Raw genomic sequence first — 16,288 nt, 5'->3', positions numbered from 1 at the left:
CTGTGTGGTGTGTGTGTGTGTGTGATGTGTGTGTGTCTCTGTCTGCATGGGGTGTCTGTGTCTGAGTGCCTGTCTGTTCCTTTTTATGTGTTATGTGGGTTTGTGTGTCTCTGTGGATCGCATGTGTCTTTGTGTATTGAGTGTGTGTCCGTGCGGTTTGTTGTTTGCATGCGTGTATGTGTGGTGCCCACGTGTGTGTGTCTGTGGGGAGGTCTGTGTGCATGTGTGTCCCTGCATGTGTCTCTGTGCGGGTGGGTGTGCGCGCGTGGTGTGTGCGCGCGTGGGTGTGGCGTGTCCTCCCGCCGCGGAGGCTCCCGAGAGCCGTCTCCGTTAGGGGAGTGACAGTCCCCCGCGGCCACCCCGGGGCGCGGCCGGCGGGGAGGAGCGCGTGGCGGGTCCGCCGGCCGCACACGTGGGCCCGGCGCCGCCTCTCGCGTTCCCACCCCCTCCGGCCGCCCCCGCCGAGAGCCGGGATAAGTGGCGGCGCGGTCGCCGCGCCCTGTCTCCTCGGAGCCGGCGGCGCGCAGCTCTCTGGCCCTGGCCCGCCACAGACGAGGACCGCGCTCAGGGACGCGACAGCGGCGCTCGTGGCCCCGGTAACTGCCTCCCGTCCCCGCCCCCGGCTGCCGCGCCGTCCCCGGGTGGGGCAGCCCCGGGTCCCCGCGCTCCCGCGTTCCCGCGTCCCCGCGTCCGGGCTCGGCGTGGGCTCCCGCGCCCCTGCGCGCGTGTGCACGAGTGCGCGCGTGTCTGTGTGTACATCGGTGCGCGCGCGCCCCGCTCCCCAGCAGCAGCCCCGAACCAACTTGGACCCGTCAACTCCGTGTCCCCGTGCCCGTCCGCGAGCAGAGCAGCTGGCGGCACCTCCAGAGACAGCGCGGGGCTGTGCTGCCCGCGCTGGTGGAGACGGGAGGGGAACAAAGTTTGTCGGGAGCCCGGGTGACTTTCCTCGGGGACCCGCATGTGTGCGTGTGCGGGGGCCTGGGAGCGCGGAGCTGGTTCCCTGGCTTCCCGGGCAGTGGGCGCCGGACTCCCGGCCCCCCTTCACCCCGCCTCAGTGGTTTGTTTAGGAAAAGTGATGGTGAACTAGTAGTGGAGGCTCGCAGGCGCCCGCTGCCCGCCCCGCGGAGGGAGGGCGGCCCCGGAGAGCTGAGAGGGCGCCGCACCCTTCAAGCCCAGGCGGCATCTGGGAACCAGTGCGCGAGGTGGGAAGCAGGGGTGTGGGGCGCTGTGCAGGCCGCCCTGTGACCGCAGAGATGAGGGAACAGCCCGTGTTTGCCTCGCTCTAACTGTCAAGGCTGTGTGGTTGTGGACCGCAAAAGCCAGGACGTGATGGAAACAGGTTTGTCATGGCATCCTTGGAATTTCAGACAGGAGGAATTAATCGGACTATCATCCACCTCATTATCGCGCCCCTTTGAAACTTCCTTGGGGATTTTAAGATAGATGGGTCTTTTGCAGCTGGGTCTTTATACCCACAGAGCTAACTACAATTTCCACTTGATTACAGCTAAAATAGTCTGTAAGATGAAGTTTCCTGAAATGACTTAAAATAAACACAGATGGGAAGGGGGAAAAAGCTGTAATGAGGCACTTAAAAAATAAAGTGAGCATTTTTCTTAAGAACAAATGGGATTTTTCAGTCTTAAGAAATATATATGTATTTTAAAAATCTTTGAAATGGAGGTTTTTGGTTTTTTGTTTTTAACCTGCTTTAAAAAATTGTTACTGACTCTGAACAAGGTTTCCTTCCTGATCTCTATGTGTTTTGCCATATCCCTGACTTTGGAATGTGTCCTTCTTCCTTCCCAGGACCTGAAGATCCTTTCAGAATGCCGGAGGAAAGTTCTCCCAGGCGGACCCCGCAGAGTGTTCCGTACCAGGACCTCCCTCACCTGGTCAACGCCGACGGACAGTACCTCTTCTGCCGGTACTGGAAACCCTCGGGCACACCCAGGTAAGTCTCCCCCGAGAGCTACCCGGATGTGCCCTGGGGGGGTTCGTGCCCCCCTCCCCCTTTGTGTGCAGCTCCTGTGCGGCCACTTTCTCCATGACCAGCTTCACGTGCCATTTTAACATCAGGTACAGCGGGCTAACAGAACTGAGATTTATACATCATCTTTTTTTAAAATTAAGAAGCAGGCGTTCTATTTTCATTATAACAACTAGGATACGGATTCTACCGTATGGCAGTTTTCAAAAATTCCACATGACTTTATTTTTTGTACTGGAGTTGATTTCCTGTTGTACAGGCATTCCTTTAAAATCCAACCCAACAATTATAGAAAACCACCTAATCAGATAAGAAAATCAAAATAACGTATATATAGTAACTTTTGTTCTCTTTTCCTGTTTGAGTATGAGCTTCAGAAGGTGTCATACATACGTAACAGAAAGAAAGGGGTCTGGGTGTTTCCTTCTGATTTCTTGCCAACTCAATTACTTTGTACATTTTCCATCAAGGATTTGTCTTGCTATTAGAAACAGGCGTTGGGACTGCACACAGTAAGACAGCTGGTCTCCTGCTTCCCTCCTCTTGTACGAAATAGGGAAAACCCTGCTTGTTTGTGTTGTTCAGGGAAAGAAATTATTTGCGGTAACCAATTGGCCTAGTGACAAGTGAACATTTTCTGTTCCATGGACATGTTACCTGTTTCACAGGCCTTTTGTCTCCTAGGGGACATGTATGGTGTGGTGTGGATTATAGGATTATGTCTCCCTTTATGTTTCAGTCATCACCCAACCCTACTACAGGTACAAAATTCCTCCTACATTTTCAACAAGGTGTGTATAATCCAGGTAGCTGCACATTAAAAAACAAAAGCAGAGATACGGACTTTTAAAGACCTGGTTTAAAATCATAGCTTCAGGGCAGCCATATAAACCGGCTATTGTAATGGGCAGTTAAGAGTTTCTACAGGTCTGGCCATCTCCTTCTTAAAGATTTCCTCTAGAGGAGAGAGTGTGTGTGTATATGCATGTGTGTCAGACGGGGAGGTGGGGTTGTCAAGCGTTATCATTAATTCTCCATTCTGACTTAAGTGGCAGTACAAGTGCACACTCTTGGTTTAATTTCTAACAACTTCGTGGTATGTAGTGCATTATTTGATCAATATACAAAAAAAGGACAAAGAATTGGGAGCTAAGTTTGTGATGTTTGAGTCTCAGACTTTGGGGGCTTTCCTGGTTAAGTGGGGAGGTTGTCCTCGCTCGAGGTCGGTGGAAGGGAGACCCTGCGGTCCTCAGATGGGGCGGGGCGGTGCTGAGTGGGTGGGCGAAAGCCGATGGCTGCCCTTACTTGGGCTGAGAGTGGTCTTCACAGTCTCCACCCCGAGTCGCACTGTGGGGACCTCTCGTTAGAGATGGCAGACCGCCACTCCCAGTTGTTTAAACCGACAGTCTCTTGGGGTCAGTGTTTACCTTGCAGCGGACGCTGATGGGAATAAGAACGGGGGTGGATGGTTGAGGCAGCTGGGCCCTGGGCTTTGGAAGAGAGGCCGCCCGCCTACCTGCCCAGCCTCCACCCCCTGAGATGATGCAGGTCAATAAACTCCCTCTGTCAGGGGGTCCTTAAAACATATCCCCACCGGCCCTGACCAGTTGGAAAGTCCTGGAGGCCCCCGCGGTGACAGATGCCGCATCCTGGCGTCCTGGGGGAGGGGTCAGGGCAGGCTGAGTGGTGAGGACGCAGCGGGGGCCTCAGGGCAGAGGTCTGTGCCGCCTGGTGAGGGAGCGTGTCCCTGTCGGAGAAGCTGAGCCCAGCTGCTCTGGCAGATAGCAGTGTGGCAGCCCTGCCCTCTTGCTGCTGTGGGTCAGCGCTGCTGCCTCGAGGAGCGGGAGGACACCGCTGGCCTCCGCCTTTCCCCTCCAGGGAGTGTCCTCCACGGTCTTTCCCCCAGTCAGCTCAGAGTCTTGTCTGCTCTAATCGGTGGGGAAAACACCAGCAAATGTCCCTTTTCTCTGCTCCTTTTAAAAAATCTTTCCCGCAGAGGCCCTTGGGACCTCAGAAGCCACTGTCTTACAGACAGTGTCCAACAGAGGGGTCGGTGCCTGTCTCTGTTAGTTGGCACTGGGACGGGTTGGATTTCTGGTCAACAAGTTGGGCCTGTTCAGAACACCTGCCAGAACATTCAGCCCCCGGAGGATTTGCTGGGTTCCCAGACCAGCTCTGCAGGCGGCTCAGAGCGACACAGGGTCATGGGCATCAGCCGCACTGGGAAACTGGCTTAACCTGCTGATGGAAACAAATTGTGTCTCTACAAATACTGGCCTCCTCACACTGGGCCCTGGGAAAGACGAAGGCGATTCCTGGGATCGCTGTTACCACGTGTGCGTCCAAACTCAATGCTGTTTTTAACAGAGCAGGCCAGAGGCTCGGTCTTTAATCATTATGAACCAGAGGCTTAAAGCCTACGCTTGGTAACGCCAAGGCAGATTCGTGCTCATCTGGTAGTATTTATGGTAACAACTAACGTTGTACTTAAGGTGTAGCAGAATTATCTCATATTAATCGAGTATCGTGTGTTCTGGAGTCTGGACTAGTCTGTTAGACGTGATCCCATTTTATCTTCACATCAACCTGTGAGGCAGATGTTATCATTATTTTCCCTCTTTTAAAGCTGGTCCAACTGCATTTTGTCCACATTTCTCTGGTTCCAAGTCTCTTACTAAGGAAGACAGACTTTCGTCTAAGTATTGTCTTCCTGATAAATTCTTATATTTTTTGTTAGGGTGAAGGTCACTTCTTATGGTAAAGAATAATAGAATAATTAATCCTTCCTAATTGTTTTTTCATAATATATTAAAAGTGGGAAATTGATTAAAATATGATCCATTCTGAAACAGAATCTTCTGATGCCCTGGGGGCTGGCTGCCTTATCGAGACTCGGTACTTTGGAATTGTAAAATACTGGTTCTTCAGCAAGTTTCCACTGATGGTGTTTTCAGGGTAGTGGAGACTAGCCCAGGTGAGGCTTGAGTTGCTCTGTGGTCTCTCGTGCCCTTGGATAGTATTTCACACCTTTGGATTCAGTCCACCACGGGGCCCTCAGTCCACTTCAAGGGCAACTTTGAATTAACTTCTGAATATTACTTAGCCATCCTGCCCCACAGGATGAATGACTGGGCAACAGCGTTGGGGGGCCGGGGCGGGGGTGGGGGCCTGAAACAATACTCAGTTTGATGACTTGGCTCCACAGAAGCCCTCCCTTGGTTCTGCTGGACCAGGATGGCTAGAGAGCTCGCTGTAATTGTGTGATCGCACAGCTGCAACCTTCTGGGCGGTTAGTTCCCGGCATGGGCCGGTCATGCCCATCTGTCTGTCCGCAAGGCCGGTGTGAAGTAGACACTTGTGGAATAAATGCCCAGATGCCCCTTCGAGCAGGGGCTCCCCCCATGCTGAGTGTGCTGTCTCTGGGGAGCACCCCACCCCCGCCCAACGCTGAGGAACTGACCAGGCTCTCCTCCAGCTTCTGTGGTGATAACAGCCAGTGTGCCCAGGGGGCCGTTTCAAAGAGCACTGTCCCTCCACGGGCCGACGGCCTGATGCAGATGCCTGGGTGACTCCTCAGTGGACGCTCCAGAGCCCCTACCTTTGCAGGGGCCTCCCAACCTGAGCCCCGGAGCCCCTTCTCCAGGCTGCGTGGCTTTGCCCGCTTCTCTTTTCTTGCCTCCACTCAGGAGCTGGCCTTCCTGCAGTGACCCCGTGGCCACTGGCCGCCGTGGACGCCTCCTCTCCCCTCCCCGGCTCCGCCCATCCAAGCTGCCCCCTCGCATTCTCAGCCGGTGTGGTTGTCAGGACTTTCCTTTGGTGACAAGGTGCTGGGAGTGGGGCCCATGGCAGGGGCTGGACTAAGGAGGGTGGCGTGGCGTCGTTTCCGGAACCTCCCTGTGTTCTCAGAGCCGTGGCTGTTGTCGGTGGATCTAGAATCAACAAGCCAAGACTCCTCCTCCCCTCTTTATTCCCATTCACCAGAGCAGGGCTCAGCTGACATCCCCTACCCCTGCCCTACCCTTTCCTGGGTCACTTTGCTCCCTTTCTCCACGAGGCCTTCGCAGTCTGTGTCTGGAGTTTCGGGCGATGACGTCTTAGGGCACTTCCTCCCACCTATGCATATTTACCTGGAGAAGAAGCCATTCCCTGAAGCTGGGATGTAGTTAAATGCTAGAGAACGTCCTCCCTTCCTGCCACCCTCATGATGTCCTTCCATCAGCCACCAACCACTTGGGTGTGGCATCTGTGACTCCAGGAGCTGGGCCCCTCCCGGCCAACCTGGTCCAGACCACGGAGAGGCAGAGTCTCCATCATCTGGTTGGACTTGATTTCGACCGCCTGCCCTCTGGAAATTCTGTTCCCTTAGATCAGATTGGCATCTGCCCGTCCTCTCCTCCGCCTTAGGCTTTCCAATTAGGTTGTGTGTCAGTTACTTGGTGCCTTTCTCCCCGCTGCTCACGGTGTGGGTTCAGTGTCCTGGGCAACGTTCCCCGGGGTCTGTGTTTCTTGGAGTGTTTCTTCCTCTCTGTGGGCCCCTGCAGCCCTCATGATCCCACCCCCTCTGAACTTCTGCCGCCTGTGTGGCTAGGCGTTACCGAATCACTTACCTTTGGTTGGTACATCCCCAGGGCCAAGCAAATCACATTCTTTCACTGTCCCTAAAAGTAGCCACTTTGAACTCCATTCTCTTGGTCTCCAAGGGTGTGAGGACCGCCACGCATCTATCTCCCAGCCCAGCCCAGCCCAGCCCCTTGGACCTTCCCCCGATTGTGAGGGTCTGGGATAGCTCTTGGGCTCCCCAGAGCCTCTGCAAGAAAGCAGGCTCTGAGGGCTCAGCTCCATGAGTGTCCACTCTTCCCGCTTAGCCATAGCCATGCTGCCACCCAAGAAGTCGGTTAGCAGACCCTGGTTTATTGAAGCCTGCGTGTCCCAGACAGAGCTGGGCACCAGGGTGGGGAGAGAGGAGCAAAGGCCGCTGTGTTTCAGGAAGCGGTGGGCATAGTTATTATACAAGGGGCAGGTACCTGGAGACGGGACCACTGCTGGCCACACAACACCTTGGTGCAAGTTAGACAAAGGAGCCCATCCAGGTAGACATGGTCTCACAGGTGTGAGGTTTGGTGAGCAGAGCGTGGGCTGAATTTCAGCTCCTCCTCACCCTTCCAGCCAGCGCCCTTGAGCGGTATTGCACCTGTGAGAAGGGCGTGCAGGGCAGGGAACCAAGTGAAGCTAGAAAGGTGGATGGGTGGGGCCAGGCACCCAGGATCCAGAAGGCCAAGCTGCAGGCTTGAACTTGAGCCTCAAGGGGTGGGGAGCCATGGAAAGGTGTTAGGCCAGGAAGTGGTGCAGTCAGGCTTGTGACTTCGACAGCCAGCTGGCTGGAGGTGTTTGCCATCATCCAGGTGGCAGGTGAAGGGGGCTGAGTCAGGTGTGGTAGTGGCACCTCAAGTTGCAGGGGACTGACCGTGTGTGGTGGTGATGGTGGCGGGGGGCGCTCCCAGGTGTCTCCCTGGGTGACAGCGCACAGGGAACACCTTTAGATTGCTCCGCTCTGAAGACCCGGGGCTGCTCTCTGACAGGAGGACATGTGGCGCTCCAGGCGCTGTGGGACACCTTGCTGGAGCATCCCTGATAAGCCAGTAGGAAAAATGAGGAGCGGTATCGGGGCCGCAAAACGAACCACACTGCGGGCATCACCAGTAAAATGCTAATGCGGGAGCGGTTGATTGCATGAAGGTAGGAAAGGAAGGAATCCTGTCTTCCATCTTCTCCCCACACTGAGGAATCAAAAACCACCTTTGACTTATATGTGTTGGCTCATGAAATTTCTCCGTAGACACTGAGAAAATGGACCTTACTATGCGTGTTATAGCAAGGACATTATTTTTAATCAGATCACTGCCTTCCAGTACTACTTCAGATTTCTCTTGCCTATTTTAAGAATTTCCAAAAGTTCCTTCCTCTTGTGAGGAGCCGTTGGTCCTCCTCCTGGTGCTTCTGCCTTTCTTACAGCACAGCAAACTGCCTTATTTTTAAATAGGGCATCTCTTCTGGGCTTTTTTTTTTTTTTTTTAAAGATTCTTCAAACAGCAAAGATCTTTTGATGGCGAGAGGAAAGGCCGCTGCTATTCTTGCAGTTGATTTTTCCAACAGCTACGTTAAGGGATAATTTTTTCCAGTTGCTATAAGAATGTTCTGCAGATACAAGTCTGGCTTTGTTTGCAGTGGAGTTGAAGAAAAAAAATAGCAAAATAAGCTGCTTCCTGAACGAGAGCCATGTTCACCATTGTCTGTCTCTTGGCACCTTTTAGGTAGAGATGCTGATCCCAGGTGCACTTTGTCCCCCAGTGCCAGCCAAACATGGGTTATTGTGTCAATGGGGAAACGGTCCTTAGTGGTGCAAATCTTTGCAGCTGAGATTACAGGATGACCCTTGTCCCATATTAAGGGTCAGCCGAGTCTCTTGTTGGAGGAGGTGCTTTCACTTCACAAGACTTGTTCACTGGGGTGGGGGTGGGGAGGCAGTGGTGGCCATCGAGTGGGACTGGGGGTGACGTTTTCTCTGTATCGAGGGCCTGGTCCACTCCTGGGGGGGGGGGTGCAGGGAGGAGGGCCGCCAGAGGAGCTTGCTCTGTGTCATGTTGTTGCGTCTAGCGGCAGGCATCCCTCCCGCACTTTGCTGGCCATCAGGCTCTGCTCTGGCGTTCGGCAGGCTCTCTGGTATGCAGGGGTGGAAAGCTTCTCACTTTCCTCAGAAAGGTTCAAAGGAGCTCTTCTCATTAACCTTCTGGAAGGAAGTGGGGAGGAGGGAGGAAGAGGAGGGGCAGAACAGAAGGAGGGTTTGGGCAGTGCGTCCTCCCTGGGGGCTTCCCGCGGCTGGTGGAGGGTTTAGGGGGTGGAGTCTGCGGACCTGTTGCCATCATGATGTGCGAGTATATGCCGTTTCCCAGAAAGGACGGTGGGTCACAGACTCCCCCAGACTGTCAAGGTCGGGGCGGCCCGTGACCCCAGCACTCGGTGCAAGCTCATCATGTGCGGGGGAGGTGGCTCAGAGGGTGAGCACGGTCATGGGGGGCTGGCGGGGCCAGAGGGCAATCCCGGAGTTCTTCCACCCCACCCCGTCTCTCAGAAGCTGCTCCCACACCTTCCTCTTGTGGGTTTAAAGCACAGATCAGCCCTTCCCAGTAAGCGTTTAAACAAATGTCTGGCTTGGGGCCCGGCTTAGAGAGGTCCTAATTGCCACCCTTCTCCCCGCCCCCTGCCCCCACCAAAGGAATCATCTCCCACGCCTCTGTTCTGGTGGTTCTGTTTTCAGTGGTGAAGAGTGTGTGGGCACCTATGCGGTGCCCAGGGGGTGCTGAGGAGCAGGGGCAGACGGACCTCAGGAGGACGCAGGAGACGGACTTAGACCCAGAGGTGGGAGGAGGAGCCCAGGAGGCCTCTGGGAACAAAGGAGAAGAATCAGAGGAGGTAGGGGCCCCGAGTGGAGTGGGGGGAGGGTGGGAGAAAGAATGGCGAGAGAAGGAGCTGGAAGGCAGGGAGGAAGCTGCAGGCTCTCCTGGTCAAAGCAGGCCAGTTTCCCTCAGGCTGTCCACGGCGGCTGGATTAGAGATGAAAGGCCCCCGCTTAGGAAGCGCTGCCTTTAGACATTTTAGGAGCTCCGCTCTGTTCTTCCCGTTCAGTCACTCTTGTAGCGGTATGTGCACGGCCGGATGGTGCAGCGGAGAATGGCGAAGGCCGTGGAGCCAGGCCCCAGGACCAGCCTGAGTCCACACGGACGGGGTGGGGGCCGTCACTGGACCAGTGTGTCGGTCTTCTCACCTTTCCCCCAGGTGATTATACGGTTAGACATCAGTGGGTGGTCAGCGCCTGGCACCCAGTAATGAGATGTGTGTCCTCTTTGCCTCCACCGTCTGGCTGGTGAGCTCTGGGGACCGTGGGCATGTCTGTTACTCACCACCCTTCCTTACTCCCCTCCACCTTCCTGGCCGGCATCAGTCACATAGAACCAGAGGCAAAGCAGTAACCTTTATAAACTCCACCTTGACCTCTCTCCCCATGTTGCAGGCTGTGTGCTTTTCCCAGACTCCAGGTTTTTACTTTTTTTTTTCCTTAACAGTTAAAACTCAGTTCCATTTCAGTGAGATTTCAAACTCCATGATAAACTTCTGTAGATGCTTAGTTTACAAAGTCATGGGGAAGCCGTTGGTGGTGAAATTCTTTTTGAGATAACACATAGTTAGCAAATTAGATACTTTCTTTAATGTCACATGAGACCTCTGTGACAGTGTTTGAGGTGTCACTCTTGACTGGCTGGAGGACCAAACGACTCTTAGAGAGGGAGGCTGGGGGCCAGTGCAGACAGACCCACCCACTTCTCAGAGTCCCATCTTCAGTGGCTTCAGTCCTTGCCGTGTGTTTCTCCTTCGGTCCCAATTGCGGGCCCGGGTGTGTGGAGATGCTTGTGCTACAGAATGAGCTTGTGCTACAAGGGCCGTCCTGGCACCTGCCGCGTCTGCAGTGGCAGGGGGTTGGTGCCCTGTGCTGGGCTCAGCTGGGCAGTCCTTGTGCTAGTCTTGGCTGGGCTCTCCATGTGTCTCTGCGCAGGGCTGGCGGCTGGCGGGGGGCTGCTGGTCTCAGGTGTCTGGCCCTGGCAGGCTGTTGGCGGGAGCACGGCTGTTCTTCCCCACATCCCCTGTCCTCCTTTCCCAGGCCGTTAGGGTGGCAGTGTTTCGTGAGCAACAATGTGCTTTCCAAGTCTCTGCTTGTGTCGAGTTTGCAAATGTCTAAGTCAGTCAGCCCGGAGGCGGTGGGGACGCACCCACGGAGCAAGGTGAGGGGAGGATAGTTTGTGGCCATTGTTGAATCTATCACATTCAACAATGGAAAAGATTTTTGTGCTGAGATTTGGGAAACCAGTGTAAAACCAGTTTTATTTCTGCCTCTGAGTGACTCTAGACAAGGTACCCTCAATTAGACCTTCCAGCAAGTTCCCGGAGGGTTTTGTATTTTATGTAACTCTGGTGTGTTTTGCATCTCATAGTGGTAGAACAACCTGTGAGCTTCTCCAGGGCAGAATTCATGCTTCCTTAGTGCGTGCCCCTTATAGAGTTTTGTGCCTGGCACAAACTAAGGGATCTAAACATGTTTGTTGAATGAATGAATGAACTTCCCGTATTTAGAGTAAGATGATTGGGCTAGATGAGTCTCAAAATCCCTTCTGGCATGGTTTTCTAGGAAAAGAACAGAGCATTTCCATCAAGTGTAGGTCAGAGGGGCTAACTGTTTGTGCAGGAAATGCAGCACCTAAATCCAGAAGTATGAATGAACGAGTTAGTAACACCTAGGATGGGAACATTCCCTACAGGTGATCCCCTGGGATACTAGGTGGCTGGGTTTTAGCCAATTTAACTTTGAAGTAAAGGTCTGTGTGTGAAGACACACCTACAAGTGGGAACTGCAGGACGGCAGACAGTGTTTTCCGTGTTGGCACAGAAGTCAGCGTGGACACCAGAATCTGGAGTGGTGTCAGCTTCCTCTTGATGTGGGGGATGATTCAGTGGGCGTTAACGGAGCTCCAGATGTAAACTCAGTGCTGTGGTAGACAGCGATGGGGGGTCCTCAAAGCGACATGGAAACCCAGGGTCTGCTTGACTGCAGACCTCCAATCCCATGAGTTCTTTCTGAACATCTTGTGCATGCCGTGTCTCATTCTGGCTTGGAGCTATGGAAATGAAACAGCCCCCTGTCTGCCTTTGAAGACATCTCCCCACATTTATCAGGGAGACAGTTCCAAGCACCGTGGGAGTTTGCTTGTGAGGGCAATTTATTCGGGGGGAGGGGGTGGTTTCAGGGAAAAGTTGAGGTGACTTTAAGCCGGCCCTTGAATGTGGTTGGAGGAACCACTTTCACACAGGCATGGAGGTATGTTCTGAAAACGACAGGAAGTCTTTGGAAGCTATAGTCTACGGTACATGGCAGAAGAAGAGTTTGGAATCACAGGAGCCTGAATTTGAATGGCCCTTGTATTAGTCTGCTAGGGCTGCCATAACAAAATACCATAGACCTGGTGGCTTAAACAACAGAAATTAATTTTTCTCACAGTCCTGAAGGCTGAAGGTCCAAGATCCAGGTGCTGGTTGGGTTGGTTTCTGGTGAGAGCTCTCTTTTGGCTTGTAGATGGCCACCTTCTCGCTGTGTCTTCACGTGATCTTTCCTCTGTGAGTCTTTCCTCTAATTGGGTAAATCTTCCATGATTCAACTTGGATGAGGATCCTGACTTTTCACATTTTTGCTTCTGTGATTCCATGGTAGATGCCCCAGCCTGTCTGAAGTTGCCTTTGCCTTGATGTCTTGTGTCTAAGACCACCTGGTTTCAGCAAACCCTACTGGCCGGCTGGCCTGAGGCAGGTTCAGACACAAGAGTGGGAGATACCAGGGACAAACCCTGTCAGTACTGTGCAGACCCAGTAGTTGCCTTCTCTCTAGCCATTCCTCCATCTTTCTTACTGATTTTTGTCCCCGGTGGGGAGGGGGGGACTAATTGGAATATTTACACCTGATTAAAACCATTCTCACTTCCCAGTGTTATTTGTAGCTAGAGGTGGCTATAGGACCAGTCTATCTCCTTAAGACACTAGAAAAAGAACAGTAAATTAAACCTAAAGCAAGCAGAAGGAAGGAAATAATAAAGATGAGAGCAGAAATTAATGAAGTAGAAAATAGAAAAACCATAGAGAAAATAAACAAATCCAAAAGTTGGCTGTTTGACAAGATCAACAAAACTGACATCTCTAGATTGATCAAGAAGAAAAGGGAGAAGACTCAAATTACTAGAATCAGAAATGAAAGAGGAAACATCAGTACCAATCTTTCATAAATAAAAAGTTATAAAGGAATAGTATGAGCAATTGTACACCAATAAATTTGGTAACTTAGGTAAAGTGAACACATTTCTAGAAAGATGCAAACTAGCAAAACTGACCTAAGAAGAAATAAATAAAATCTGAATAGACTTATAACAAGTAATGAGATCGAATTAATAAGCAAAAAAACTACCCACAAAGAAAAGCCCAGGCCCAGATGGCTTCACTATTGAAATCTACTAAACATGTAAAGAAGAATTAATACTAATTAGTCACAGATTTTTCTTAGAAGAGGAAGCACTTCCCAACTCATTCTAAGTGGCCATTATTACCGGGATACCAAAAGCAAACAAAGACATGCAAGAAAAGAAAACTACAGGCTAATATTTCTTATAAACATTGATGCAGAAATCCTCAGTTAAATACTAACAAACTGAATCCAACAACAGAAAAAAGGATTATACAATATTACCAAGTGAGATTTATCCCCAGAATGCAAGGATGGTTTAATATCTGAAACTCAATTACTACAATACACTATATTAGTAGAATTAAAAAAAACTCACATGATCATCTCAGTATATGCAGAAAAAGTGTTTGACAGAATCCAACACACTTTCATGATAAAAACACCCAACAAACTATGAATTGAGGGAACCTTCCTCAGCCTGATAAAGAACAATGACAAAAGTCTCAAGCTAATACCATACTTAATGATAAATGACTGTATGCTTTTCTCCTAAGATAAGGAACAAGACAAGGATGTCCATCTTACCACTTCTATTCATCACTGTACCGAGGGTCTAGTTATGGCAGTTAGGCAAGAAAAAGAAAGAAAAGGCATCCAGATTGAAAAGGAAGAACTAAAACTATCTCTGTTTGCAGATGAGATGATCTTGTATATAGTAAATCCTAAGGAATCCACTAAAAACTATTAGAACTAATAAACGAATTCAACAAGATTGGAAGATACAAGATGAATATATAAAAATCGATTGTATTTCTATATACATGCAGTGAACAATCTGAAAATGAAATTAAAACAATTTCATTTAAAAGAGCATCAGAGAGAATAGAAATGCTTAGAAATAAATTTAACAAAAGAAATGCAAAACTTGTACTCTGAAAACTGCAAAACGTTGCTGAGAGAAGTTAAAAAAAATCCAAATGAGTGGAAAGACATTCCATATTCATGGATTGAAAGACCTTAATATTGTTAACATGGCAATACTCCCCAAATTGATCTACAGATTTAATATAATCCCTGTGAGAATCCCAGATGGCTTCTTTCTGGAAATTGATCAGCTGATTCTAAAATTCATGTGGAAACTCAAGGGGCCCATAAAAGCCAAAACAATCTTGAAGAAGAAGAACAAGGTTGGAGGACTCACATTTTCTGATTTCAAAACTTACTATAAAACAACAACAATCAAACCAGTGTGCTATTGGCATAAGGATGGAAAAGAATTGAGTCCAGGAAAACTCGTATATCTATGATTAATTGATTTTTGACAAGAATGCCAAAAGAACTCAATAGGAAAATAATAGTCTTTTCAACAAATGTTGCTGGGACACTTGGATATCTACATGCAAAAGAAGGAAGTTGGACCTCTTCCTCACACCATATACAAAAATATATTCAAAAACCTAAACGCAAGGGCTACAACTATAAAACTCTTAGAAAAAGACATAGGAGCAAATCTTCATGACCTTGGATTTGACAGTGGTTTCTTAGATATGACACCAAAAGGACAAGTTACAAAAGAAAAAACTGATATATTGGACTTCATCAGAATTAAAAACTTTTGTGCTTCAAAGTAAACTGTCAAGAAAACTAAAAGACAGTTCACAAAATGGGAGAAAATACTTGTAAATCATCTGTGTGGTAAGGAAATTGTATCTAGAACATAAAAAGAATGCTTGTAATTCAGTGATAGAAAGACAACCCAATCAAAAAAATGGGCAAAAGACCTGAGTAACATTTGCCCAAAGAAGATATACAGATGGCCAATGAGCATGTAAAATGATGCTCAGCATCAACTGTCATCAGGGAAATGCAAATGAAAACCACGTGAGGTACCACTCCCCATCCACCAGGGTGGCTGTAATAAAAAAGACAAAGTGACAAGTATTGGTGAGGATGTGGAGGAATCTGGGCCCTCATGCACTGCTGGAGGGAATTTAAAATGCTGCAGCCACTCTGGAAGGTAGTCTGACAGTTACCCAAAAGTTAAACACTGTTAGCATATGACCCAGCAATTCCATTCCTAGGTATATAGCAAAAACATTTCGGGTTTAACAGATACACACTACTATGTATAAAATAGATAAACAAGGACCTACTGTATATCACAGGAAACTGTAATGTTTTGTAATAACCTGTAACGGAAAAGAATCTGAAAAAGAATATATACATATATTGATTTGCATTTCCCTGATGACAGTTGTACGCAAATATTCATAGCAGCATTATTCATAATAGTCAAAATGTGGAAACAATCCAATGTCTATAAGTGATGAATGGATAAATAAAATGTGGCGTATCAATACAATGGAATATGATTTGGGCATAAAAAGGAATGAAATACTTATACATTGGTGAACCTGAAACAATTATGCTAGGTGAAAGAAGCCAGGCACAAAAGGTGACATATTATATGACTCCATTTACATGAAGTGTCCAGCATAGGCAAATCTGTGGAAACAGGAAGTAGATTAGTGGTTGCCAGGGGCTGGGGCAGAGGTTGGGAAAGTTGCGGGGTGATAGCTAAAGATACAAGGTTTCTTTTTGGGGTGATGAAAATGTTCTAAAACTGATTATGATGATGGTTGTGCTACTCTGTAAATATACTAAAAACCACTGAGTTGTACACTTTAAAACAGCAGATTATATGATCTGTGAATTATATCTCATTAAAGCTGTTACCAAAAAATGCAAATACCTAAGGAAATGAGTTAAAGAATGTTAGGCAAACATTTTTAACAATGTTTACCAAAAAAACTAATGACACAAAGTTATTTATTTTTTGTTTTTTTTATTTTTAATTTATTTTTATTTTATTTATTTATGGCTGTGTTGGGTCTTCGTTTCTGTGCGAGGGCTTTCTCTAGTTGTGGCAAGTGGGGACCACTCTTCATCGCGGTGCGCGGGCCTCTCACTATCGCGGCCTCTCTTGTTGCTGAGCACAGGCTCCAGACGCGCAGGCTCAGTAATTGTGGCTCACAGGCCCAGCTGCTCTGTGGCACGGGGGATCTTCCCGGACCAGGGCTCGAACCCCTGTCCCCTGCATTGGCAGGCAGATTCTCAACCACTGCGCCACCAGGGAAGCCCCCACAAAGTTATTTAAGATATAATGGTACAGAGAAAAAATATAAATTTAAGTATAAAACTGTGATCTCAACCATATTAAAAATATAATCATGGAAAAGAGGT

The 16,288-nt window shown here is 49.5% G+C and overlaps 1 protein-coding gene across 3 annotated transcripts in view; it reads left to right on the top strand.

Annotated features, from left to right (window-relative positions):
- Window positions 1–465: 465 nt before the first annotated feature.
- The window catches only part of MGLL (monoglyceride lipase), a 104,636-nt gene continuing 88,813 nt past the window's right edge, over window positions 466–16,288 (top strand). Inside the window, exons 1-2 of one of the 3 annotated variants that reach the window (XM_057554551.1) lie at window positions 466–596; window positions 1,810–1,954. In XM_057554551.1, coding sequence (XP_057410534.1) covers window positions 1,830–1,954 — 125 coding nt within the window. In that variant the 5' untranslated portion in view covers window positions 466–596; window positions 1,810–1,829. The other 2 variants (XM_007179192.2, XM_007179191.2) reach the window with 2 other exon arrangements.

This window comes from Balaenoptera acutorostrata, chromosome 10 (assembly GCF_949987535.1).
Source record: "Balaenoptera acutorostrata chromosome 10, mBalAcu1.1, whole genome shotgun sequence".
NCBI lineage: Eukaryota > Metazoa > Chordata > Mammalia > Artiodactyla > Balaenopteridae > Balaenoptera > Balaenoptera acutorostrata.
Note: the sequence above shows the minus strand (reverse complement) of the source record. Positions and strands in the feature narration are given on the sequence as shown.